The following is a 26,657-nucleotide window of genomic DNA, read 5'->3' on the forward strand; positions in this document are numbered from 1 at the left end:
TCCTACTTGGAACTCAATTGGATCTTAAGGCTTTTCTCAGCATTGACACACATTTATTGTTTGTGACCTCATGCAAGCTGTTTATCCTCTGCATCCCTTTTGTAAAATGGCAGTAATATTCATATTTTTAATGTGTCTTGAGATTCTTGATTAAGAGGCATTATGAAATCACAAATATTATTTTGTGCTGGTCACTTGACTGAACGCTTTTAAAAGGTGTAGTAGAAATCAACATAGTTTCTGGAAAGGAAACTCAGGATTTTAGTTTTCTTCCCGAACCAAGATTCATCAAGCAGTTGTTTGTATTTATCTTACTCCTTTGCAACACTTTTAACTTGAAAATGGAAATTCTTGCCTTTTTTAACAGTATTAGAACAAACTTTTCCACTCATAACCCCAATTCCCATGTCACTACACTATTTTCTCGTTCCTGGGGTCGCAACTGCTAGTTTGGCAATTGCTGTTCTAGAAGGATAAATGGTACTGATGACAAAAGATAGCTATTACTCACATATTTCAAATGAGTAATGGTCTTACATTAGCTGACTGAGATGTGATTCTGCATCACATCAGCTATTGTCACTGGAACTTCTTACCCAATCTCAGTTCTGTGTGCAGGAACTAAGTAGGCTATAGAAACTGATGTACCTTCTTACTGAGCCATTATCTCTTCTGATCAGGAGTAAAGCATGTTGTCAGGACTGTAAATGAGAAGCTTGTACTACTGTGGCTCATAGTTTACCTGCCTAGGAGAAATGGGAACTTCCTGTTCCCAGAGGTTTTGCTCAATTTTAAATGGTTTTAAGGATTAACATGATAAAGGTGCAGGGGAAAACAACAGGAAAACAGGGAAAAATAAGCATTTAACCTCAAAATGGAATTTACATATATTATTATTCTCCTTTCTTGATATTCATTTATCCCATATGCAGAGGCTACTTTTTCCCATCTGAATATCAGCAAATTAAAAGCTACACGTGAGAAAAGCATCTAAAAAGCTGAAACAGGAATTGGGGAACTGTAGTAGTGTGTGTGGCTAATGCACTCCTTACCTCCTTCTTCAGAGGTGTCACATATTCCCAAGTGTTGCTTTTAGGGTCATACCTCTCCACTTCCCTCAGGTCTTCATGGTAATCGCGGCCTGCGACGGCATATATATAGTCGTCCACAACACAAACACTGAGGTCGGCATGCTCTTGCTGTAGGGACTGGATCTGGAACCATTTGTTGTGTCGCGGGTCATACCTTGTAAAAGAATGGGATCAAAGAAGGTTATTTGTACAGCCACAGAATCATTGCTGGAATACCAGACAGCACCACAGATGTGGGTTACTGTACTGTCTTTGGCTGAAATTGAGCTCAGCTGTAAGTGGAGTGAAATCTGGCCTTGTCAGCATTTTATTATTAGCAGAGTTGTTTTATTCTATTTTTAGAAGATGTATTTTAGCTGATATAATCATGCTATAAAAGCCTAGGTTTTCCATTATCTTATACACTGCTGTCAGGTTATACATCAAAGTCTCTGCTTGCACAAAGCCATTCTACGAAGTAAAAGAGTCTAAAAATAGCACAAAGACTGAATCTGGATCTTCAAGAAGCCAAGAAGGGCATAAATATGGTGTATTTTCCTCAAATATCTGCTGCCCAAAGTGAAGCTCATGATGAATTTTCAGGTCAAAATATCTATCTGGTCTGGAAATTTTCGCTACAGAGAAAACTGGTTGTGAAGTGAAACTACACATGACAAAATAAGGGCAACTCAGCTAAAACTAGTAAAAACAACCACAATGTAAAGACAAAAGGGTTTGTATCTGTTTTTGCAATGTAATGGGCATTAAGATCTAAAATTGATCCTTCCTCCTGCGCTTTTCTCTGGCACAGAAGCATATAAGGGGACCCTGGAATACTGCTATTGTGCACACAAATTCTTGATAATCAACCAGTAAAAGCATTTTATTTAAAAATCCTTTTTGTCAGCTAAATCCCTTTGTATTGGGACCAAAACTACACACAGAAGACTTCTTGAAAATTCTAGCTTCAGAGCATCTAGAAAATCCAGGGTTCTAGGGACCCCCAGTCCATTATTGCTTCCCATGCCTTTAATACTTGCCCCCTCCAACAAGGCAGAAAGGCAGCACATGTAATACTCTTGAATGAGTAGCTGTTTCTACCCTGTCAGGCTTGGCTTTGTCCCATAAGCACTGCTGTAAGCTTCCTGTTACTATCAGGCTCATTTCTTTATTTCTTGTTTTCTTTCAGTGAGGCTGCTGCTCAGTTCCTAATCTTTTGGCTGGCAAGCATGCAGACTGCGCTATTGGCTTACTGACTCAGAGATGGGCAACAGGGTGGTAATAAAAACAATAGCAGGATTATCCTTATCTTACCTCCAACACCTTGACTCTGCTCGAAAACCACTTACATTGTTGTCTCCACCAATTAAATACACAAAATTATTGAGAACAGCGATCCCCTGGTTGGACATTCTGGGAGCTAGTGCAGCTGTAAAATGCCTCCACTCTCCCAACAAGGGGTTCAGATACTTGGCTTGATCACTGAGGACAATGGATGGAGTAGAATGCATCCCTCCAAATCCCACTACACACTGGAACTCTGATCTCAGCTGTGTCTGGGAGCTCTGAAGAATTGGCTGAAGACATTCATTCTTGTGGTACATTAATGCATCTGCAACTGTATCTTTTAAAGGACATGGATTTAATTTGTCATGAAGCCTTTGCAGGATCTGGGGTTCCATCAGAGGAAAACGAACTGTCTCAAGTAGCTTAAGGGGCTCCATCAGGGAGACCTGATCTGTCTCCAGTTGCTCTGGAGAATAATGATAAAAAAGTGCCCCTTCATAAACTTCAAACTCATAGTTAACCTCCAAACGGTTGCTGCTGAGAAGGGAGTAGACCTTCTGCAAGGGTAGCTGTCGGTACACTTGTGTCCTTGAGAAAGCTGCAAAGTTCTTCAAAATGTAGGAGTCCAGTTGATCACTCAAATGTCTCAAGTCATAATGGTCAGCTAGTCTGTACACGTCGAGGATGTTCTCTTCATCTACCCAGGACATGAGAAAATCACAACAGAACTTAATGACTTCTGGAATCTGCAAGAGAGAGATATTTTTCATTTCCGACACTACTTGCCTCCCACTCAGGAGACAGGTGACAGAAGCCTGGGATGACTGTAAGAAAGTTGTCCACAAGATGACTGCTCTCCTCACAGCCTGATCACCATGTTCACTGGCACCCAATTCACCTTTCTCCAGAGAAAAAGAACAACTCAACATGGGTATGTAGATGAATATAATATAGATCTTCTAGCCACATCATACTGCAAGCCTATGAATTTGGCTTCAGGTGCAGCAGCAGTGTGCCTTCCAAGACACATGGGACACCAAACAGCCGGGCTGCCTGCTTTGTTAGCATAGCACCAAGCTGCAGGCTGCCTGGGAGGCAGTCATGTAAACAGAAGGCATGAAGCACATGGTGAAAGCCAGGTTTTTGCATCCACTCTGTAATTGTTCTTTCAGAGCACTATAGACATACTGTATCAAAGACTGTATCTCTAGCAAATATATCTGTATCATTCAAGAGCACAGGAAGCCATTTGAAAGGAAAATTAATATTTACTGTTGTCTTCTGAATATGATTTGAAGTTGTATCTAGCAGGAGGGACCACTGGCAAATAACTAACTGCTGTCCAAGAGCCCCTCTGCTAATAAGGTGGTGCTAAGCGTGTAGAAAGCAACCAAAGCAAGCACCCAGAAAGTTCAAGATTTAGTACCAAAGCCTTGTGCAGCAATTAGCTGTAGGGGAAATTTGGGAAAAAAATCTTGTCTTAAAGGCACATGAACTCTGCACTTAGTGCAGAAACCACAGTGATAGGATTTCCTGTAGTGATGGGGCCGGGGGAGATTATGTACCTGTGGACTCAATCTGGGGAAGTTCTTGGCAGGCTTGAGCAGCACAGCAATTTCTGAGCAGCAAGCCCTGTCCATTACCATAGGCCAGAGGTATTCTATTCTAGGGAAGCTGTCATAAGCAGATCACTGTAAATGAGTGCTGTATAAAACAGTCCTCTAGCTGAAATGGTAAATTTTTATAAGTAATAAAAGCATTGGCACAAATGAGATATGCATGCACTCATTCATTGTTCCTACCCTTCCGTAGTTAGTTCCAGTGGATACAGCATCTCAAAGAAATTCTTCTCATCTGACCCATGCTCTTTTTCACCCCCTAACCCTCCACTTAACTAGATATCTGTATCTTCTCTTTCTTTCATTGTTGCTTTTGCTTCTTGCTTCTTTTTTGTCACATCTCCCAGTACCTCACCTGAAGCTGACAGGCTGCGGCTAAGGTTTCCTGTACACTGTTCACACTGAGTTCCAGCTCAGAAGTGTAAATGAAGTTCAAGATTTTACACATTGCATTGTAGGAGATGCCATGAATATGGACTTCTTCTTGTTCCATCTCTCTCAGTCCTCCTGCAAACATTCCTCTGTAAAAAAGACAATGGCACATGCTATGGCAGATTTGCATTGAAGCTATATTCAGTTTGCTTATATTATGTTGTCCTGGGAACATAAAAAATATTCAGAAAGATAAAATCCTAGCCAGACTCTTTTATGGGATTACCTCTTCTTTAAGCCAAGGATAGAAAGAGCACAGGCCTTTAGGACCTAAGAAAAAAACACTCTTCATTGTGCAGGAAAACAGTAGGGGGCATCTGAAAGGTATGATTCACAGCTGAAGGACTTAAGTACAGATCCAGTACATATGGATAGTCAATGGGCAGAGGCAGATACTCTGGGTGTGGGGCAAGAGGAAAAACAGAGGAACTTGGGACTGTAGGAATTTTTTCTAAGCTAGAGCAGTTCTTCCTCCAGTTAGAAATTTGGCTTGATTGCCTTGAGATTTGTTTGTTTGCTCTATGAAAATAAAGTCAGTTCAAGAAACTGCTAGTCAAATTGACCAGGGAGTGCCTGATTTAATGGACAGTGAGTCACACTACAGGCATGTAACAGAGGAGTGACCCACTTCCAGTGTCTTTTTGTGTATTATGAGGTGATCACCACAATGGACAAAGTCTTACAATGCTAAGGATATGTTAAAAGCCACCCAGAGTGCATTTATGCAGAAGACACCTGTTCAGATAGTCTCGTCTCTTTATATACCTCCAAGTACCACACGCAGTGAATTTAGTGGAGGTAAGCTCAATGTGCAGGAACAAGAGCTTTATTTCTGTAGAGACATAACAGGGAGATGAATAAAGCCATACTTAGTATTTTGAAACACATTCAGCTCCATCTTACAGGTCTAATTTTACATCCAGAAGAAGTGCGCCAAGACAGAAGATTTGGATGATTTGGGTAACATTCAGACACATGCTTGTTACTGCTGTACTGAAGTGTACCTGAAATAGTCACAGGATGCAGCTAGAAGTATGCGATGAGCCTCAATAGGTTTCTCTTCCACTACCAGAACTACATCGAAGAGGATGCTGCTGTCTCGGAGAGATACCAAGCCACTGAGCAAGGCCTGAGAGTGCTCTGCACTGCGGTATGTGTTGCTGGTGCGCTGCTGAAGGGAGGGCTCGAGTTGAGCTTTGTGTGGCTGAGTCAGCTCCTGATCCTCCGCCATCCCAGGCAGAAATGCTCAGCCACCAGCTGTAGCAGAATGAAATCTGTGAGACAACAGAATCAGCAAAGGTTTGTACCTTTTGCTTTATGAATGGTCCTCTGACCCCTGCCTGTCACAGTTAATAAATCAAACCAACTCTTCAGTCAATGGAGAGACGGTTCCACCCTGAAAAAATTACTCTGAATGATGACACTGGAAATACACAGGTGTATGTCAGCACACCAAACTGGCAGAACATGGTTTTTCAAGCAAATATTCTGACTCTTGGGTTTTCAGTCTAAGAGTCAGAGTATGTAGCATGTAGGAATATTTTTTTTCTTAGCAAGAGTTTAACTTCCCAACCCATTACCAGAACCTAGTTCCCTTTGCATTTCTGCATAATTTATAACAAAGAACAAGACTGACATAATTTTTGCCAAATTCCAAGTTGCCTAATATCCTCTGATAACTTTGCTGCAATATAAACTGCACCTTCACTCCTTCTCTTGATATTTTACCCCAGAATCCGAAAGCTCTCATCTCTCCCTGTCTCGTTTTTCATTTTCCTTAGCTGAGCACATTTCCATTTATCATTCTATAAAATACTATATGAAACTGTGGGCTTCAAAATGAGTTTCTTTGTTGTGACAACTTCAAGCTAGCATGCACAACTGCTTTTCACTTCGTTATGATTCCCTGCAGAGAGAGGGTATTTCCTCCAGTGTAGGCACTGTAGAGGGCTATCCTGTAACTTTTTCTAGGGCTGCCATTGACGCTGTAGGAAAGTCCCCTCTGGCACATGGGGAAACACCTGTAAAAAGCTAGCTGGAAGTGACTGTATTTCATGTCTATGGTTAAGCTCTCAAAATCTCATGAGTCCTCTTCTACCATCCTGTAATTTACCCTTTCTATTGTCTTTGAAGAATGTCAGACGTTGTAGCAGTTAAAGCTCATAGACTCTATCCAGTTGTCGGAGCGCATTAAAAAAAACCACATTAGCAAAAGGAAATAACTTAGCTGATATGGCTGCTTAAGACACAGTTATGCAGCCTGGGAAATAGCTTAGTGGCACAAGAAATAGTCACAAGGGGTTATCAGCAGTCAGAGAAGCAAAAGCAGAACAAACCCAGCAAATCCAAACAAAGAATAAGGAAAAGGAACCACTGTTTAATTGTACCAGCCATAGACAGTGAACGCAGCATTGGAAATCTCTCAAAGTACCGCAAGGTATTCTGTGTATGGTCAGTGAAGAAGGAGCTATCTGGATATCAGCAAGAAATATGAAAATGTTTATTTTTCTGCCTGAGACAAGTTACCCTACGCTGTCCAAAACAGAAGGAAGCTAGGTGACATGGGATGGAAAAAAACCTGAAAAAGCATATTAATGGTTGTCTGTTCTTTGCCAGAAAAACGAAGACAACCAGCTCAGAAGAGGAGCTCTGATGAGACAGCCTTCTAGGGAGCACATTCAAGTTGATTATACAGAGGAAACTATCCATCATCAGCTGAGGAGATGAGTAATGGATTATTTTTTGTGATAGCTAGATGCTTTCCTAGAACTAAGATGACTGCTTGTGAAGCAGACAAAACATTACTGTATCATTTGATTTGCTCCTGGGGAATACTAAAAGTGATGGATTGAGGCAAGGGAGATAATATATTAAGAAAGGCAAGTGAAGGAGTGTTACTAGATGTTGATCAGAAATTTCACATTTCACTAGAAGGAAATAAATGTACCAAAACCAAACTAGAGTGAGATATGGTCCAAATGAGGAACAGATTCAGATAAACCGTGGTTTAATGTGGTTAACACTCCAGAGTTAATGTGGTTAATGCCCCAAAAAAGGCTGCATCTTTTCAGCTATTTAGAGAGCTATATGAAAAGAAGTCTCTATGAAAATAAAATCATTGCATCAAAAAGCAGAAGTAAATGTAACAAATGAACTATTTTCTGAATTCAAAGACTTTTGTTGGGTAGTGGAAACAGCGTGACCTTTGATACAGTCTTACAGCATGTCATATCTTGTAGACATTGGTGAAAGAGAGACTAGGGAGAAATAAGTGAGATATATTAAACTACACGGGCCATTGAACCTGTGTAACAACTGTTAGCAAAGAACTGTATTGTAGGAGAAGTGGCTTCCTGAGAGAGAGAGAGGTACGTGCAGAGTAGAGTGGGGAACCTGTATAATCACGACAAGCCTTTATTTAAATCTACCTTTAATTAATATAACTGTGGACAGTTACTATTCAGAATACATTCTGTATCCAAATAATCTTAAAAAGGAATAGAAAGGGGGTGAAGCTTTCAGCAAGTAATGCCCCTAGGCGGATCCTATCTTACAAATATGGTAACTAGAACCAGGAAGATCAAATAGTATTATGAAAGAGAGTAAATTTAAAAAAAATCAGAAATAATTAGAGATTCTGAAGGCTGTATGAACATTAGTATCTACAGGACTTTCAGTGACAAATGGGGCTGTCTTGGAGATCTGTAGGGAGTTAATCTCTCTGCTAGTTCTACTGGACATGGATTTGAATTATCCCACAACTGTTAGCAATAGCTGAACAAGCTGGCCCTTTTAGCAGACCTGTGGTAAACCCAGTGTGGTCAAACATAGATGCTGGGACTACAGCTGAAGTATGTTTGAAGAAGTATGAAGAAGTTTGACCATCCTCCACAGCTGATTTTTGGCTAGTCAACAGCTGAGCCAACAGATATTTTGTTATGCTCTATTTTATGAATTTTGGCAGTCCCTACTTCTTGTTCTCAACTTCTGCTCCTGGATTGTATCTTGGCTATCACTAGTGGGCTGGACTGTCCTCAGGGTGGTCACTCATGCATGTATATCAACACAAGAGCTGTCTTGTGTGTTTGGAGCACAGAGACACTATGATATGGAAATTCAACACTGTAGCTATCGATGAGTATTTTGCCATCTGTATTTATCAGCTGCCAACCAGTTAGCTGCATGTTGAATACCAATGTTGCTGTGGAAAAAGTGTAGAATACTACTCAGCAGGTACAGTGTACATGGTCTAAAACTTGCCAGCACTCATGAGCTCTTTTTGTACACAGATACATGAAGTTTCTTAATTACGGTGGCTACTCTGAGAACCTATATCCTGGTGTGTGTTTCTCCCTGTTCTCCTAAATCAGGCTTCAAGGCTCGTAAATAACTATGAATGCCTATTATTATAGTTTTAACCAGTGGTAACACACTTCTTTAGAAAAATTCTCACTGCTTATTTTTATGAATTCTTGCCTACTTATAAAATTAAAGGTAAGCATTTATGGTTTTAATCTATGATGTCTGACTGGCATAGGTGGTTAAGTCCTCTTTAAGCCAAAAGCTAAGGAAAGTCTCTTAACTCATACCTAGGTACTCTCAGGAGCTGGTAGACAAGACCTTTAAGACAAGGCAGGTGTTGGGGGTGGCCAGCAAGATTCACTTAGCTGATTACTGACTGTCCTCAGCTTTGTAATAGCTGTACAAGGAGCAGCTGGGGCTGGATGGGTAGGAAGTTACAACGAGTAGTTGTTGAATCAGGGTTAGTGGAGTTGTGTTGTGGGCTTCTTTGAAAGAAGTGTGGTGGTTTTGGCATTGAAGTTTTCCGGATTAAATGCAGAGTGCTTGGTGAGTTTAGCGTATCTCTCTGGATGTTGTTCTAAATGCTGACTACAAATTTGCTGTGGAGTGATATTGGTGTTGGCACAGCACCTTGCTTCTCGGGCTGTGTGGTCTAACTTTGACCTTTCTCCTGTGTCCTTTGTGCCTTTGTTACTGTCTGGTACCCCAAACAGTAGAAGTGTGCTATTTTATGTGTGGTGTACCAGATGGGTGGGGGGGAATGACTGTTAATGTACCTAGGAATTGTTATGCCTTCTAAGTGTCCATCAATCTTAAAAATAGCAAGGAACTTTATTGAATAAACTCTGTATATTTTTAGCTGAAAATAATTTAACCCCATCTCCTCAAACTTCTATTGTGCTTAATCTTTATTGTCCTTTAAAAAAACAAAAGCTAAATGTAGTACAAGCGGTACAGCTCTGAATGGAGAGACAGAACAGGTTTGTTCAGCTTCTTGCATGCTGCGGAAAACCTCTGTTTACTCTTTTTCCTTCCTGACCACTTAGAAACTCTGCTGCTGGCTTTTAAGGCTTGAGATGCTATTTTCACAGACTGGCATATCTGTCCCTGTAGATGAAGGAGTTGTAGGCAGGCCCTTGTTAGCTAATGTAAATGCACAGTCCTTTGAACCATGCAGCTAAGTTCCCTCAGTCCTGAGCCTCTCTACCAGAAGGGGGCTTGGAGGATGTTATTGAGGCCTCTCTGTTCTCTTGCTTCTCTTACTGAGAAACTTGCTCTATGACTGAGCCAAGTTCCTAGAAATCTAAGTAATACTTCTCCCCCCGACCCGGCCTTGTGCGTGTTTTTCTTTGATGGTCAGCTGTTAACAATGGGATTCAGTGGCCGAGTATTGCAGGACTGACCCTAAGGTGGAAGAGACAAGGAACTCCTTCTGTTCACTCAGTTTCTTTAACAGTAGCAAAGATAAGAAGTATCGTCTTATATGCTGTGGGATGTTGCCTTCAGAAATAAGGTAAGGCAAGTCCTTGTTCTAACTGCGTTGAAATTGCAGAGAAAATCAGACTAGAGATTTTCTTAGCTGGCTGCACAAGGTACTTGAGACTGAAGTTACGTATGTTTGCGTTTATCTTTTAGAGGACATGGGTTAATGTTGTGATTAATTTTAGGGTATTACAATTGAGTGTCCAGTATGTTAAGAGGAAGAAGGCGGTCAGTAATTGTATGTGCATTTCTATAGGCAATGCTAATGTAGGAAGACCTGCACTGTTTGGTCACTTCACATCAAGGAGTTAAAACAACAAAACAAACAAATCCCCCATAAACAGCAAAACCTTCAGACAAGAGGGTTGTAGAGGGCAGAAAGACAAGACTGCTCTTTTTCAATAGACTGAAATTTTCTGTGTTGTGTATCTGGATTCCATTTAGGAACTGTGAGAAAGCAGCCATGCCTTGCAATGATAGACAGGGAGGGAGTATGAAGGATATCTAATATTTCCTTCTATTCTCTGTACTATATTCAAGGTTTAGTGTGGTCTTTTCTAATAAGCTATGAACACGGTGGAAGCTATGGCATCAGTGGCTTGATGATAGCTCAGTGTGATTGTCTTGTATTCAACCTCCATTGCAACAACGTGCTTCTGCAGATTACTTGTACGAAAAAGTGCAAGTCTTAGTGAGGTTTCTGACTATTCAACTATCTGTACATGAAAAGAGTTGTGGTTCATTTTTTTAACAAAATCCCTCCTCTAATCAATGACAGAATACTTGCTTTCACAGCAAAGGTATGTGGTTTATGACTGAGGAAACCTCCTGGGACTGGGCACTGGGACAGGAGGAATGGACTGTGGCTTGATCATTCAAATGGCAAAACAGCAAGAGACTGGTATGCTGGCTTGCTCTTGTGCTCACTGAAAATTCTCATCCTTTTAAGAACACAGGGTATAGGAATGGAATAGCTGAACTAGAAGGGGGAAAGGAAAAGTTAAAGGCACGGTAAAATAGATGTGGTGGAAGAGAATGCAGTGTCTGTACTACCTAAGTTTTTAAGTGCAGAGCAACTGTTACATGAAGGTGTTTGTGTGGTGCTCCAGTAAAGAACATTCTGGGGAGTGGGAATTCATATGGCTTACAGCATGGCTTTCCGAGATCGAGAACGGAGTCCTGCTTCCCTGAGAAATATATCTGTGTTGTACCTGGGAGCGCTTCCCAGCAGCTGGGTCAGGGCACATGTCCTGGATGCATCCTGCTGCCATTATAGATATACTCAGCCTTTATCCTCTTTGGAGATATGCTGTGCACTGATCCTGTGCTTTAAACATAGTGTAGATAATTTACAGTGCTGAAGTCTGTTATTGGTGTTGCACAGTATGATACTCGCCTAGACAACTATTCACCCCTTCTACGACTAGCATCTATGTCATACACTGATGCTTACTATCATCAGTGATGACAGCCTTGATTCTCTACTATAGAGAAATGGCTGGATACAGGAAGGATTACCGAAGTTAGTTTCTATGGAAACTCAGACATTTTTGTATTGAAGAGCTCATGGCTGTCAGTTACATCTCTACAAAGATGTGTTTTATGCAGATAGTGATATTTTCTTGTGCATCAGCTGTGCCCAAAATAAACTAGAGCTTGCTGGTGTCGGGTATCCAAATCTGTTTAGCTTACTGCCATATGGACAGGTGGTTCAAGCTTGGTGGGGAGCCCATGCTTTCTTAGAATTGTGGAATAATTTAGGCTAGAAAGAAACTTGGGAGGTCTCTAGTCCAATCTCCTGCTCGAAGCAGGGAAATCTTCAAAATTGGGTCAGGATGCTGAGAGCTTTGTCTAGTCAAGTGCAGAATCTCTAACCTTGTCAATAATAGGAAATCTGAGTGCTTAACCATCAAATTTGTTTTCTTCTTTATCCTGTCTGAATTTCTTTTCCTGCAATTTGTGACACTTGCCCCTCATCTTTGGCACTGTGCTCCACAAAAGAAGAGTTTGGCTCTACATTTCCCTGTACCCATTAGAGAGCTTAAAAAATGGCAACTGGCTCTCCCCTTAGCCTTTTCTTCTCTGGATTGAACAAACCCAGCCTTCTTGCCTTACATGTATCTCCTTGTACATGCTCCTGCCCTCTATGGTGGTCCTCCACTGAACTCACAGGTTTGTCTTTCAGCATGGACCTCAAAGTTGGGCAGGGTATTCAGGTTTTGTGGACTTATAAGTGCTGAACAGAGTGGGAAATAATAATTTCCCATGACCCCAATTTCCCAATTTCTTGCTAACACAGCCCAGTATGAAGCTGGCCCCTACTGGAGGAATCATATTCAGCTTTGCTCATCAGGACCCTCAGGCTCTCTTCTTGTAAAGCTGACTTCTAGCCAGGCTTGTCTCCAACCTGCTCTGATATATGGAGCCATGCATGCACCCAGATGCATGACTTTGCTTTTGCTATTGAAATTTATGTGGTTCCTCTTAGTCCATTCTTAAAGCTTGCTCAGTTGCAGCTCTGTTCTCTCTTGCAGACCAGCTTCTTCATAGCTTTTTTCTAATACAGAGCAACCACTATGGCGTGCTGATTGTGATCCAAATACATTAGGCCCTTAAAAGTCTTAGTGCATTGAAGGATGTTTAAAATCTGTGCCCTAAGGCTTCCCACACCTTCATCTCTCCCTAGGGAGCAACAAGAACTAGGATCTAAGCCAGGCTTCAGATGAAAGCCTGACAAGAAGACAAGATACAAGACTACAGCAGGATGCTAGTTTATGCTGACTCTCAGGGGTTGCAAATGCAAATAGGCAGAACCTGGCCACATACCAGAATTTTAACAGGGCAGAGGGCAGGCAAACAAATAGATCAACTAGTCTGGGAGAGCGCAGAATGGGGAGGCAGCTGGGTGCCTGCCAAAATACTGCAGAAAACAGATGTGATGCCACAAACAATGTAAACTGAAAGGCAAAACTATTCATTCTAACTAGAGTGCAAATACTGGCATAATTCACTAACTATACCATAATTTGTAATAGGCCCTTGTAAGACTCTGCTACATAGGTGACAACTGAGTACACCATTAGGCGTAGACAAGACTTTAAGCCAGTTTCATGCTTTTTGAAGAAAAAACAAAGAGAAGAGGGGTGAAGGAAAAGCAGAAACTTTTCTCAGCAGTGCTTCTTTCAGAATTATCCCTCTATGCATTCACAACCGTGCAAAAAAAATTAAAATCTTCTTCCTGAAATACCACTTCACTTTAGGAACCTTCTACAAATAGGGGAAACAACCCAAACAGCTCCTTTGACCGAGGTCCCCACAAAAACAAAGAAACAAAGACACAAAGACAGACATCTGATAGTATACAATATCTCAACATTAGTTTTGAATGCTCATCAAGTGATGAGATGCTTTTGAAAGGTCTATACACACCATCTTTCTTTAAGTCACTAATGGAAATACACAAGCACATCACTCTGGGCTGAACTTCTGAGCCACTTTCAGTTTCTAGCACTAGCAGTGTACTTGAAGTGAGGGCATAGTTTGGAAAACAGCTTTTGCAAACTATGCTGTCTCACAAACTTTGGCATTCCTTCCTTTCAGAAGCAAACACCAGTTGTGTTTGTTTTTCCAAGTCTATTAGAAGTTATTTCTAGAGCACAGAGAGAATAAAACATCTCATATTTAATATGTATATGACAAAACTCCTATGAAATGTATCTATGTTTAAATACACAAAAAAATCTTTTTCCCATGAACAGTAGCATAACCTACAGAGTATGAGCTTTCTAACTTGAATCATTTTGCCTTATCTATGAGTAACTTGCAACTTACCCAAATTCATAAATTGTAAAGTTTTCTGTAGAGTGTTTTTGGGAGGTGGCCTGTGGCCCAAATGTTACCAAGAAATTGTAATATGGAAGAATCGTCATGTTGTCATCCCCCTCCCTGTAACTGATACATTTTCCCATCAGGAACAGGGAGTGAGCAGTGTTCTCTGCAGGGGATGGGACATCATTAAAAGAGACAGCCCGACTGCAGGCTAACCCTGTGACGAAGAAGTGAAAGCCATTCAAACATGCTTGTGGTTTTACTTTCCCTTCCCCTGCTGAAAATGCCTTTGCAGGCCCTGAAACCCGCTACCCCCCGCCCCCGGCTCATCCCGCCCCCCGTGCGGGCAGCCCGGGCAGCTTTGCGCAGGGACGGAGGTCTCGGCGTCGGCCTCGCCAGGCCAGTCCTCAGGGGCTCCGTGCAGGCAGCAGGGCCTTGGCTGCTGGGGCGGCCCCCGTAGCTTCGTGCGGGCGGCAGGGCCTCGGCAAGGGGCAGCCCTGGCCGGCAGTGGGGCCGGCAGACCGAGCGCCGGTACCCGCCGCGCTGCCCCCAGACCCGCTCTGGCCGTCGCACCCGGCAACCCCTCGCCCGTGTCCCTCCCGCCCGCCGGCGCCCCTTGGTTTCCCTGCGGGGGGACACCGCCTCACCCGCTCGGGCCTCGTCCCGCCGAGCCGGGACAGGCTCTCGCCGGCTGCCCCGGTACTCGCTCTGTCCCCAGTGAGAACAGGTAACGCCGGCGCCGGCTGCGGGGTACCGCCTCCCCGGGAGCAGCGGGCGGCCCAGCGCTCCCTCTCCCCCCTCCGCCGCTGTCCCAGCCACCTACCGAGAGCGGCGGCGGCTTCCGCCTTCATATGCGACCCGGAAACGGCGGCGACGGCGCGTGACACGCCCGCCGGGCGGGGCGGCAGCGGCCGGAACCGGGGCGGGCGGCGGGGGCGAGAGCCCCCAGCGTCACCCGGGCACCCGCCAGCCCATGGGGCCCCGGCGGCGCAGTGGTGTCCCTGAGCAGGGTGTGCCCGGTCGTGCGGCGGGGCCTGGGGCTGCGGGCGGCGGCACCGCGGCGGTGCCGGCGCAGCAGGTGGGGTGCCCAGGGCGGGACTACGTTTCCCAGCGAGCCCCGCGCCGGCGGGCACCTCTCGCGAGAGTTGGTGGGTCTCCGCTCCGGGACTCCATTTCCCCCAAGCCTTCAGCGCACCGGAAGTGGGTGCGCGACGCTTCCGCGGTGGCGTGCGGCGAGGCGGCGGCGGGGAGCGCGGCGGCAGCGGCGGGCGGCGCTCGCGGTGGAGGCAGGGATGGACGTGACCGGGCCCGAGACCGACTGGCGCAGCACCAACTTCCGTCAGAAGCTCGTCAGCCAGATGTGAGTGCGGGCTGCGGCCTCAGCGCTAAGTAGGCCTTAGGCGGGCCTTCGCTGCTGCTAGAGGGGATTCGGTGGCTCCTGCTGCCCCCGGGGCCGCCCGCGCCCGGGTGGACGCGTCCCACGCGTCTTCGCTCCTCTGCGAGTCCTTCCTGGTTCTCCTCTTGCTGCCCGGGTTTGTCCGTGATCCCCGGTGTTTCCTCTCCCCCGGGCCCTTTCGCCGTCCCCTGGTGAGGGGGCCTCGTTAGCAGGACTTGCTCAGACCCTGTGCGGGGGTAGCCGGGCCTGTTCTTTGACTTCATTTCTCCGCACCGCCTTCCCTTTCGCTTCTCTCTTCCCCAGGAATACTGGCTTCTCGTCCGGCTTGACAGCATCTGCTTTAGGGTCGATTCTGGCAGTGCCCATAGTGTTGCCAACTTTGACATATTCTGTCCTATGAAACTCACTGTTGCGATCTTGCATCTCACTTTTTTAGGGCAAAAATGAAATAAAAAATGTTGGTGACTTAATTTTTTTGTTATTTTGGACAGGGATTTGCTTTCTCACTTCTAAAGCAAGCATACTCGTAATTGGTATCTATCTGGTGCTTAAAAGGCTGTTAAAAAAAGTTCAGCTTGTTGCCTTGTCAGTTGTTTGTGAAACAATCACTTTACTTGAATGACTTTGCTGCTACGCATGCTTTTTCTATTTTATGGAAGGCTCTTTTACCCTACAAAAGATGGTTATTACAGAAGTGAAAGCACTGTTCAGTGCTTCTGAAGTAACAATGAAATCCTTATTTATGTTTGTGTGAAAAGCTCGATTTTGCCTTGTTGCTTATGAGAATCAATATTTAAAAACGGGCTGTCTTTTTTTTTTTAAATGATACATAAACAGTATGCTGTTTGACTGCAGGTGGTTTTACTGCCTAGCTGTAGGCTTAAGGTGCTGTCTCAGAATTAAACTGTTATGGTATTCATTAAAGAAATACAATCGTGTGTCTGTCAAAGCCGTGCAAACTTTCTTGGTGCTCGGAACTGATGTTTTACTTTCTAAACTTTCTGCAAGGTTATTCATGTTGTTAGATTAGTCCCTTGCTTTTTCTTCTCCTCCTCTTCGACTCTTTCATGAAAACAGGTAAACTAAAGTGCCCTCAAATGCTGTGTAACTTTGAAGAAATAAATATGAGTAAGCAGATACAAACCTTAACACAATAAACCTTTGGTTTTGTGTTTGACCTGCAAACTGTAACTGTTTTATTCTCTCTGAGCAGGAAACGCTGCTGATAAATGTTTCAATGGAAGCATACAGCAAGAGATTAAAAAATTACTACTACTGACTAATAAAATCTTTAAGGTTAATGCCATATGAAGAGATGACAGTAATCCTAAACTTTTTATTCTTGCTGTGTAAAAGTAGAAATAAAATGTCCTCAGTTTGTTGTCTTTTACATATGTGCGCAGATGTCTATATATAACCTGTGTGCTTTTTGTTACAGATGTATTGACACAGTCTTTTTTTTTTTTTAAGATTGTGTCTGTATGCGATATTTCTTCCTTGCACTCCATCCAGTTTTATAGTATACATCGTGTGTTTGTATTCACTATCTTGTTTAAAAAGCAAACAAACCTGTTACTGGCTAAGTGTACAATGACTGCAGTGGATTTTTTTTTTTTTTAAAGTGATTAATATGTGCTAGATATCAGAAAACAATTTGGCTTGGCTTCATGTTGGTACTTGGAATAAAGTGAAGCTAGCCAGAAGTAGAGTTTATAATAGATAGGTTTATTGAATAATAAATGGAAGCAATATATTGCCTAAAAAGACTGGAGTTCTGTATGCAATGAATTTTTATTTATTTCCATGAGCTTCCAGTTTTACCATTAGTGAGGTTTACGTAGGAGGTAGAAGAGGGAGGTAATTAAAATAAATATCTGGTGAATCATCTGAAAGTTTTCTTAATTTGTGGGAAGGTTGTTCCTAACAGTTACGAAAATACCCTTTCTTATATGTATATATATCTTCCAGTTCATCCTGCAAGTAACAAGTGATATTTGTCAAGATAAATATTAGCACTTGGTCTTAAAAGTTAAGTTAAACATTCACATAACTCATTTTGAGTGCCTTGTTATAGCTTCTGGATACAGAAGTCTTAACGTGTTGCTATTTCACCCTTGGGTTTCCTTTACAACACTGACTGTAAGTTTGGGGTTTTTTTATGGTTTGGGTTTTTTTTTTGGTGTTAGGTTCTTGTGTGACTGCAGGTCCAAGCAGGACTTTCATACTGTTGCTAGATGAGCTCAGATGACTGAGTCCAGGGAGCACCTTTGGCTTGTCCCAGGTTGTTCTAGGAGACAGCGGTGATGTAGGAGTGTGACTATATACTTGTGCTTACCTTTATTCTGGCCCTTATAGGGAGCAGACACATACTGGTGCTTTGGGAGTCTCCTTTCTAAAGGCCATTCCTTAATATGTTTTTAAATGTTGGTATTGCCTAAAGGACAAATCTGAACTGGGTTGTGTGGTAGGAAACTCAGTATGCAGTTGAGTACAGTTCCTGCCCCAAGCTACTTCTAGGCTATGTTAAAAGGGAATCGTGTTGAGTGAAGAAAAGGGATGTAACTTAAGTTGTGTGATGGTCCATTAGTTTTGTGTTCAGTTTTTCACTTGAAGTTTTGATATGTATATTCTCACTTAAGATTGAATAGGTTCAATAGGATAATGGTTCAGCTAGATGAGAAGAAGAGCATGCGTGAACAGACATAAGGATGGGAATGTGGAGAGCACATGAAAGGAGGTAGAGGTGGAGACCAAGGAACAAGCAGGCAGGAGATGAGTGGATCAGCTAAAGTTGTTTTGTTAGGTTTTTTCGGGTTTTTTTTGTGGGAGGGTTTGATAAAAGGAAGATCATCTGCATTGCTGCACTCCCTGACACACTTTGCAAAACCAGTTCATAAAGCAGCCTTAATTTTATATTCCAGCTCAGGTTGTCTGATGACAATTCAGGCTCAAAAGGCCAAGGCGGCAGATGTTTCTCCCTTCCTGGGACTGTAGATAGTGAGGGATGAGTTTTATAAATGCTTACTTTGACACAACTACGAACTGAAGAAGCTACTGCCTCTGCAGTACCTCTTCATTGCAAGTGTTTGGGTTGCCATGCAGTCACCCTGTTGGGGAAATGTCTCAAAGTTAAAAATAACTCAGAAAAAGTGGTTATTTTAAACCTTGGTTGTTCTTCACTACTGCTGATGGTGCAGCCACACAGACATAACTTGGCAGGGGCAGCTTCTTACCTAGACACCTCCACTGGAGGATATCACTTGTGCTGGAGGATGTGCTTGTGAAGCTATGAAGAGGTGATGATGTGTGTAGAGGGAAGGGGTTTGGTTTTTTTTACCCCTGCAGAATTGGAGAGAAAGGTAATGGTAGAACAAGGCTTGAGGGAGGCTGGATGGTCCTTTGCTTCCCTCTCTGTAGCTGAAGGTGGTGTTCTGGGGACCAAAGCCCTTCAGGTCTTTATGTGTTCTGTCAAGCAAATGTGAATAAGTAATACAGATGATTCTGCTTTGGGTCTTCTGCTAGTCTGTGTTGTTATGTGAGTATTGCAGCGTTGAGGTTTGGTATTGATGAAACTTGTTACGTCCACTCTGTCACTAACAGCAATGTTGTGTGGGACAGCATCATGTGCACAAAATCAAGTAGTGAAATCTTAATATATTTGTTGATGTTTACTTGGAGGTTTTTAAACCTTTTAATATGGATAGATGTGCCTAAGGGCCTATCAGCACACCCCCCCGCCCCCATTGTTTTAAGCAGGAGAGGTTTGTTGAACTGATTGTTATAGTGATGAAATAGTCCATTTCATGAAGGAGCATTTGGTGATGCTTAATGTGGTATTGGCTCTGTAACTCATTGCCTTTTTGTTTCATTGGAACGACTGATTCGTGCAGTTGTGATGTGAACTGGATGGGGAAGCTGGGATAGTTTTGAAGGAGAACGTGTTTTGCCAGATTTTTTTCAACTAGACCAGCTGGCCTGAGTGAGAGGTTGCACATTGTTGGGCTGGAAACAAGCTTCTTCGAAATGGACGAGGAATTCCTGAAGCTGATGTTGGTCTTGAATGCTTCATCTTGTGAAGCCACAGCTTTGAGTGTTCTGCATGAAATGAAAAAGGCAGAGTTTTAGCCCACATCTCATGATGTGTTTAGTAAGTGCTTATGAGGCAGACGAAGGTTGAATTGGCTGGTACCATCTAGTTTTCATAGTTTTGTTGAGTTTTGTGTTCTGCAAGGATATGATACATTATTTGGTATCCTTAAGTCTATGTTAAAGCTATGACTTTTTTTTTAGTGACTTTCCCAGTCTTTTAGCGTAAATATTTATATATTGATTGCAGATGAATATGTGAACAAAGAACAAGTTGTATGTTTTGTTTGTTTTTTTTTTTTTTTCTTCCTCCTAGTCTAAACCTGTATTGGAATGTTAACAGATATGACATGGAGTGCTTGGAGTGGCATTATTGGTAATGCAGATGTAGCCATTATAAAATGTCTTTCATGTTGTGTAACATCAAAAGGAAAGGGTAGCTACATATAAAAGTAGTTAACTTCTTTGTTGTGTTTGTTTCCTAAGTTCTTGATACCACATTGATCACTGTCTGTATGACATCCGCTCAGTACTACCTACATGTTACATCCTTTACTTCCCTCTGCATAATCTTTTTCCTGTTTTCTGCCTGCTCAGTTCTTGGTGCTCTCCAAAGGAGAGGCATTGTCATTGTACTATGGGACTGAGAAGTCAAGGAGGATTCAGAGAGTAGTGTGGACTTAGAGGCAGCCTTTCTGAAAGGGAAAGCACTGAAAAAGGGAGGTGTCAAAAAAGAAGTGGATATAGCTTCTTCCTCTGCAGCAGCGCTTCTATATGAGCAGCTCACCTTAAAGCTAGTTATTCTGTATTATGTTTGGATTCTGATTCAGTTTTCATTCTGAATAAATAGCATTTTTTTTGTGTCTACCATACCACATGAGCAAGCTACCATGAGACAGCCTTGCAGCAGGTAGCTACATTCTACTGTCTTGTACTTTGCAGGCTACAACAGGTTAGCTGTATGCTGCTAGTTTGCAAGGTAAGGGTGCGAGTTGTGGCAGCCTAAGCTCCTGCATTTTAAGGCTATAGCATCTGCTCTTCTCACTTCTGTGACTGTGTTACTGAGTTAATTCAGGAAGCTGAACCAGCTTACTGCTCATACAAGCGCCGTTCCTGCTGCATGGGAGGTGGTAGAAGTTCAGGGGGAAGAAAACGGTAGTCCCCCTTCAGACTGGCCAAAACTTTCAGGGATCGCTACCCTGACAGGCATTTAGTGTAGGGTAGCTGCTCGTGCAACAGCAGTTACTGAGAAATAAGTTGCTGAGATGTTAATTACAAGGTGAAAGTATTTCCTGGTAACTTGTTTGTGGAATTTAGACTGTAGCTTCTAGGCTGCTTTAAAACCGAACAGGTTTGGCAGTGAAGTGAAATGTTTCCAAGAATGAGAGTGCCCAGAGGATTTGAATAGGGCTGTTCACCTGACTGAACTCCTCGGTTTAGGACATCTTTATCTTGTTGCATGTTTCACAGTTGAATTGCTTGCTACTTTTTCATGAACTGAGAATACCCCTTGTTTTCCACCCATATCCTTAGCAATGTGTGGTTTTCTGTGTGTTTGTTTTTTGGTTTTGGTTTTTTTCTTGCCTTTTCATCTTGCATGTTCAGTATCCCCGACCAGAGGGCAAATCTAGATCCAATTTACTAGAGGTGTGATGGAGGACTCGTCATGGGACAGCAAGTCCCTGTGGTTCTGGCTGGTAAATGGGAAAGTACAGTAAGGGAATTGAAGGCTTTTAATTACCAAACCTGTAATTTTTCTCCCCTCAACTTTCCATCAACAGGGCCTTCTTTTCCTCTTATTGCTTCACCTGCTGCTTTCATGTCGGTTATCCACTCCCTCACTGCACCTCTGCTCTTCTCTGCCCCTGATCAATGCTTCCACTCATTTTCTCGTTCATTGGTCAAACCTCTATGACTTTAGGCATTTATTTATTTTTTTTTTTAAATTCTTCCACCTTATGTTTAGAGGATTCTTTTGAAAATGCCTGAAGCTAAGCAGGCTGAAGCCCGTTGTTTGCCAAACATGGGTTACATAATTCCTGTCATTCAGCTTTCCTCAAATGAACAGGTCCTGGTATTTTGTCAAAATAATACATCAGTAGGTAAAATGATGACTTGCTTAGCAGTTACTCTTGAATTTCTGCAAAGAAGATTTGTGTTGCCTTTTAGAAATTAGTTGGCTTTTTTCTCCATCATTTGAAGAAATTTTGAAGGGTGGCAATTTTAAGTAATATATGTAGTGGTGTTTCATGTTTGTTTGTTTTTAAATCTATAAATGAGAGAGGGGTAAAAGGCAGTTTTACAGACCTTCCTAACTACAGAAGTTGTTTTCTGATGTCCTCAATTAATACCCAGCCTTGTTTTTCCCTCTTGTTTTGCAGTGATGACGCTATGAGGAAGGCTGGTGTTGCCCATAATAAATCCAGCAAAGATATGGAGAGTCATGTATTTATGAAGGCCAAAACAAGGGTAAAGTACCTCTATTTGTTTCCAGAAGTTACTGGAGTATCAAAAGAAATTTGGAACAACCCGCAGAAACAGAAAACTCAATGCATTTAGTTATCTCTTTCTGTTTAAGAGTACATAGTTATGCAAAATTTTTAATTTGTATGTGCTACTTTTACCCTGAGGGGAAGTGAGGTGTTTTCCATCCAATATATGCATCAAACTGGACTTCAGTCCAAGATATCTGCAACACTTAATGCGTATGTGGGACCACACTTAATTCTTATCCAAAGACTTGGGTGTAGTGAATTGCATACAATTTCCTTTATCTACAGTGTAGCACCATTCCTTATGACCAGTTTGGTGTCAGGAGAGACTAAGATATCAATGAAAAGGCTGTGTCAGGAGTAAGACCAAGGGAAGTGCTGTGGTCTCTGTGAAAGTCTGGTTATCAGGTACAACTCTAGACTCTACCCAAATGTAAACTTCTTTCCTGGAGCAGTGTTAGAAGAAACTGTATACTGTTGCTGTCTCCAAATTAGCCAATTCTGAGATAAAACTTCTCTTGGTCAAAGTTTTGTAATGATGATGTCACAAACTTATGTCATCCTCACTGGTGAGTTGGTGTTTCGTCGGCAGGAAGGCTGTCTCAGCCCTGTGCAGTTTCTCTTACACATTATGAAGCGCGCTAATAAAATGCTGCAAAGAATATTTGTCTTTCTGCTTCTGATGCTTCTATCATATGTTAGTCTTTAAAGTTGTTAACTTGTAGTTGTAATACTAACTTAGCTTAAAAAAAGTTCTTGTAGTATGAATGTGACATAGTTGAAGAACTGAAGTCAGTCAGTGTACCATGTAAGCAGGTTCAATCCTTAAAAAAGGAATTAGAGTGGATAAGAAGTGGAAAATGGATGTATTGGTTTATAATTATGTTCACATATTGTGATCCTGGTATTGTAACTGTCATGAAAGTTCTTTCCAGTGAACTTTGTGGTTTCCTGGCCTTCTTGTACCATCAACCACAATGACCTATTAATAAGAATATTGTCGTTCAGTTAATGAACAGGCTGTTCCTTGCAAGAGAACTCCTCTGAAAAGCCCACAGCCATTGTAAAGTAAATATGTTATGTTGAGGAAGAATACTGAAGAACCAGAAAGTCAGGGTTGCAATGTTTTTATTTCCTATACTAAAATACTAATTTTTTCACCTTTAGGAAGAATATCTTTCTCTTGTGGCCAGACTTATTATCCATTTTCGAGATATTCGTAAGTAATTGTTTCGGTTTGGCTTTTTCTTTTCCCCCCTCAGTAATGGGATTGCTCATCCCATCCTCCCAAAAAAGTAAATTTTAGGGTTTGTGCGTATGGTTCTGCATGTGACAAGTTGCTTTAAAATATTTTTCCTGTAATATACATGCCTATTTCTAAGTAGTGTTTCTTTTACACATCTGTCAATAATTGAAAAGTGTTTGAGAAATTATTTAAGCTTACTACTTTTTCCACCTTCCTAATTTTTTCCTGTATTTTTGCTTTCTTAACATTGTTTATGTAGCATTCTGGTTACCAAATCGGCTTAGATGAATGTGTTTTGTTAGAACTATAGTAGACTGATTTTTAAAATTTTTTAAATTATTATGTAAATATATTTCTTGTAGAGAATATATCAGAAGGGCTAAATTTACATGTGACAAGATTAACAAAGGCAATTAATTATTCTTCCTTTGCAGACAATAAGAAATCTCAAGCCTCAGTCAGTGGTAAGAGCTCCTTTTTTTTTTTTTTTTTTTTGCCCCCCCCCGTTTCGTTTCTAAATAGAATAGCTTAGAAATCAGGGCTGTGGTGTACTAAGGATAAGAAGGCTGTGGATTCCCTAGCTGGAATATTGAATGCTGATGGAGGAGACAAAAGGTAGCATGGTAGTCTTGGAGTTGTTCAGTGATGCGGGTGACAGGCTTGGACAGTCCTTTGTATGTAACGCAGGAGACTTGTTTGTTTCCCTGTTTGTACTTTTGTTAGCTCACAGCCTTAAGGTTCTTGAAAGAACAGGAGTTCTGCTGAGCAGTCCAGGTTTCTCCTTGTTACCAGCTTTGGGTTCCTCATTGTGTTGCAGCAGAGGTACACGTGTTTGTTGGGTGTACGCATTCTGCCATATGACTGAGGTTAAATCTGATCATGCCTTCTGCCTCAGTGATAATTCTTACAGCTGTGTATGTTAGGAACATAGTATGATCCTTTATTTTTATCCCTCTGTAGGCTAAATATGCAATGTCTGTGATTGATTAACATCCAGCCTAGACACTTGGAAATTATTTTATAAAGTATTAAGAAAGACGGGATGTTGCGTTCTTTACCTGATTAATATTGCTTTGCGCCCCATGTTGTGTTTTGCCCTCTTGAATTGCCATTCCTTTGTTGACTTCTCTTTTCTGAGTGCCCAGGATTCAAATTATGACAATTGTCTTGAAAGGCACTGATTTTATCCACTGCATAATAAACTTGATGTTATGGGGGAACTGTGTAGCAAAGTACTTCCTCTGGTCTGAGCACTGCTTCTCCATGTTGACCTCAGGAGGAACAGGCTAATTGGATCCACAGTGGAGTCTTGATTTTTGAGGTTACGAGCTGTATATCCTCATGGAGTTTTCTTGGCAGCTGGTTTTGACTTGCATATAAATTCAGAGGTGGCTAATAAGTTCCTTTTCTCTAATATATTTAGAATCTATTTGGAACTTTGCCAATCTGAAGCAATTGAAATAATCTCCACTCTGTTTACAGAGCGGCAGAGATGTGCGAGAAGCTTCTTGTGGTCTTACAGGCAGAGCAGTGAATGCTATATTCTCGGGGTGTTGCATCTAGTCATGGTCTGAAGCTGACAGATCAGAGAGTGGATGATGGAGAACAGAGGATTTTGGGGAGGCAATTGCATGGCTGGCTGCATATTGGTAACTGTTTTCTTTGTAGATCCAATGAATGCCCTGCAGAATCTAACTGGGGGTCCCCCAGCAGGGGCGCCTGGAATGGGCATGGCTTCCCGAGCTCAAGGAGCACCGATGAGTGGGATGAGTGGCCTTGGTCCAATGGGACAACAGATGAGTCTTCCAGGGCAGCAGCAGCCTCCTGGAACCTCGGGAATGGCCCCTCATGGTATGCCTGGTGTCTCTACAGCTACTCAGCCGAGTAAGTGCTTGGTTTGCTTTAACCACTGAAATTGTTAGATCAGCTTTTCAGTACATAAATCTTTTCCACAAGGAAGGGGTGCTGAAGAGATTTCATGCTTCTGGCTAAATCAGCCAAGTGAACTGCAGGAAGAATTGATTTCAAATACTGCTACCTAATGGGATAAATGTATTCCAGTCTAGCTGTCATATGAGAAAATGCTTCGTTCATCCTACAAGATGTCAACATCAGAACTTTGCTTTTGTAGAGCTCACCCATGTTTTCTAAGGGTATGGTGCTTCCTGCTGGTGACCTCTATGTATATTTCCTCCTGCACTTTTTTACATTCTTTACCTAGGTTGCTGACTCAATATAGGCAGTGAGAATTAACGGCTGGTAGTAGGAAGTGTCATTAATTCTGCTGCTAATGTGCCTCATCCATTTGGGGAAGGAAAAGTATATGCTGCTAACAAATAACATTAATGTACTTTAGGGATTATCTTCAATTATTATGAGTTATGCTGGGTAACAGTCTCTCGCACTGTTCGGGTCTCATGTTTTAAGTAGAGTCTACCTTCTTTTTAGCCCAACTTCAGCTTCAGCAGATAGCTCAGCAGCAGCAGCAGCAGCAACAACAATTCCAGCAGCAGCAGGTGGCTTTGCAGCAGCAGCAATTCCAAGCCCAGCAGTCAGCCATGCAACAACAGTTTCAGGTCCAGCAGCAGCAGGCGGCAGCAGCTGCAGCGGCCCAGCAGCAGCAGCAGCAACAGCAGCAGTTGCAAGCCGTCCAGCAGCAGCAACAGCACATGCTGAAACTGCAGATGCAGCAGCAGCAAAACCAACAGCAGGTGATGACAAACAACTACAATGGCAATTGAGGTGATCTGTGGTCAGTTACTTGTCAAGTAAGGCTTGGCTTGCGTGGAAGTACTTAACATCAGCTCTGCCAGTTATTAATGCGTTTCCACTTTAGGGTAGGACTTCAGTTTAGACTGGCAAGTTAATTGGCAATAATATATTACATTCCTAGAGGAAAGGCTTAACAGTCATTTGGTTGCTTTCTTCTGTCATAGCAATAGACAACTAAAACCTTTGTTTCTTTGTCTACTTTAATAGTAGATATTAAAGATACTAAAGATGTCTTTAAACGTATCTGATAAATATCAGGGTAGTCTGTCATTCTAAGAAAACGGATGTGGGAAGGAACCAAAAGCACTCTAGAAATAGTGGCTGTTTTATTGTTGTGTGAATTACACATTGCCACTTTAAAAAAAAAGTATCATCCTTAGGCACAAAAGCAGAAGAGGAAACTTCAGCTGTCATGTTTTAGTGCAGTTTCTGGTAAATAGTGGTGCTGATGCAGGCTGCTTACATTTGAAGAAGTGCTTTTGAGCCCATTTGTACAGGGGAAGCTGATGGACTTCATCTTTGCTTTTGAGAACTGTTTTAGTAGCAAGACAAGCTTGTAATATTGAAACCATGGGACGTGTGCTATGTAGAGTTGAGATATATGAAAAGTGAGTGGATAAAAAGTTTGGGCTTTCCCTTTGGGCT

At 42.2% G+C, this 26,657-nt stretch overlaps 2 protein-coding genes and 1 long non-coding RNA gene across 7 annotated transcripts in view; 2 read left to right on the plus strand and 1 right to left on the minus strand.

Annotated features, from left to right (window-relative positions):
• The window catches only part of LOC134522679 (uncharacterized), an 11,213-nt gene extending 8,820 nt beyond the window's left edge, over nt 1-2,393 (plus strand). For both annotated transcript variants that reach the window (XR_010073099.1, XR_010073100.1), the window contains exon 4: nt 2,260-2,393. This is a non-coding gene — a long non-coding RNA (uncharacterized LOC134522679). The remainder of the gene's footprint in view (nt 1-2,259) is intronic.
• KLHL22 (kelch like family member 22) overlaps nt 1-14,981 on the minus strand; it is a 17,777-nt gene extending 2,796 nt beyond the window's left edge. The window contains exons 1-5 of one of the 2 annotated variants that reach the window (XM_063350544.1): nt 14,844-14,981; nt 5,413-5,665; nt 4,332-4,497; nt 2,385-3,103; nt 1,053-1,245 (exon numbers count right to left, since the gene is read on the minus strand). In XM_063350544.1, the coding sequence (XP_063206614.1) occupies nt 1,053-1,245; nt 2,385-3,103; nt 4,332-4,497; nt 5,413-5,639 (1,305 nt within the window). In that variant the 5' untranslated portion in view covers nt 5,640-5,665; nt 14,844-14,981. Of the gene's footprint in view, nt 1-1,052; nt 1,246-2,384; nt 3,104-4,331; nt 4,498-5,412; nt 5,683-14,843 lie in introns of both variants that reach the window. The other variant, XM_063350543.1, reaches the window with a different exon arrangement.
• Nucleotides 14,982-15,199: 218 nt separating this feature from the next.
• Nucleotides 15,200-26,657, plus strand: part of MED15 (mediator complex subunit 15) — a 30,809-nt gene continuing 19,351 nt past the window's right edge. For all 3 annotated transcript variants that reach the window (XM_063350540.1, XM_063350541.1, XM_063350542.1), the window contains exons 1-6: nt 15,200-15,380; nt 21,884-21,971; nt 23,162-23,213; nt 23,675-23,704; nt 24,909-25,124; nt 25,689-25,951. In XM_063350540.1, coding sequence (XP_063206610.1) covers nt 15,313-15,380; nt 21,884-21,971; nt 23,162-23,213; nt 23,675-23,704; nt 24,909-25,124; nt 25,689-25,951 — 717 coding nt within the window. In that variant the 5' untranslated portion in view covers nt 15,200-15,312. The remainder of the gene's footprint in view (nt 15,381-21,883; nt 21,972-23,161; nt 23,214-23,674; nt 23,705-24,908; nt 25,125-25,688; nt 25,952-26,657) is intronic.

This window comes from Chroicocephalus ridibundus, chromosome 13 (assembly GCF_963924245.1).
Source record: "Chroicocephalus ridibundus chromosome 13, bChrRid1.1, whole genome shotgun sequence".
In the NCBI taxonomy this organism is placed as follows: domain Eukaryota; kingdom Metazoa; phylum Chordata; class Aves; order Charadriiformes; family Laridae; genus Chroicocephalus; species Chroicocephalus ridibundus.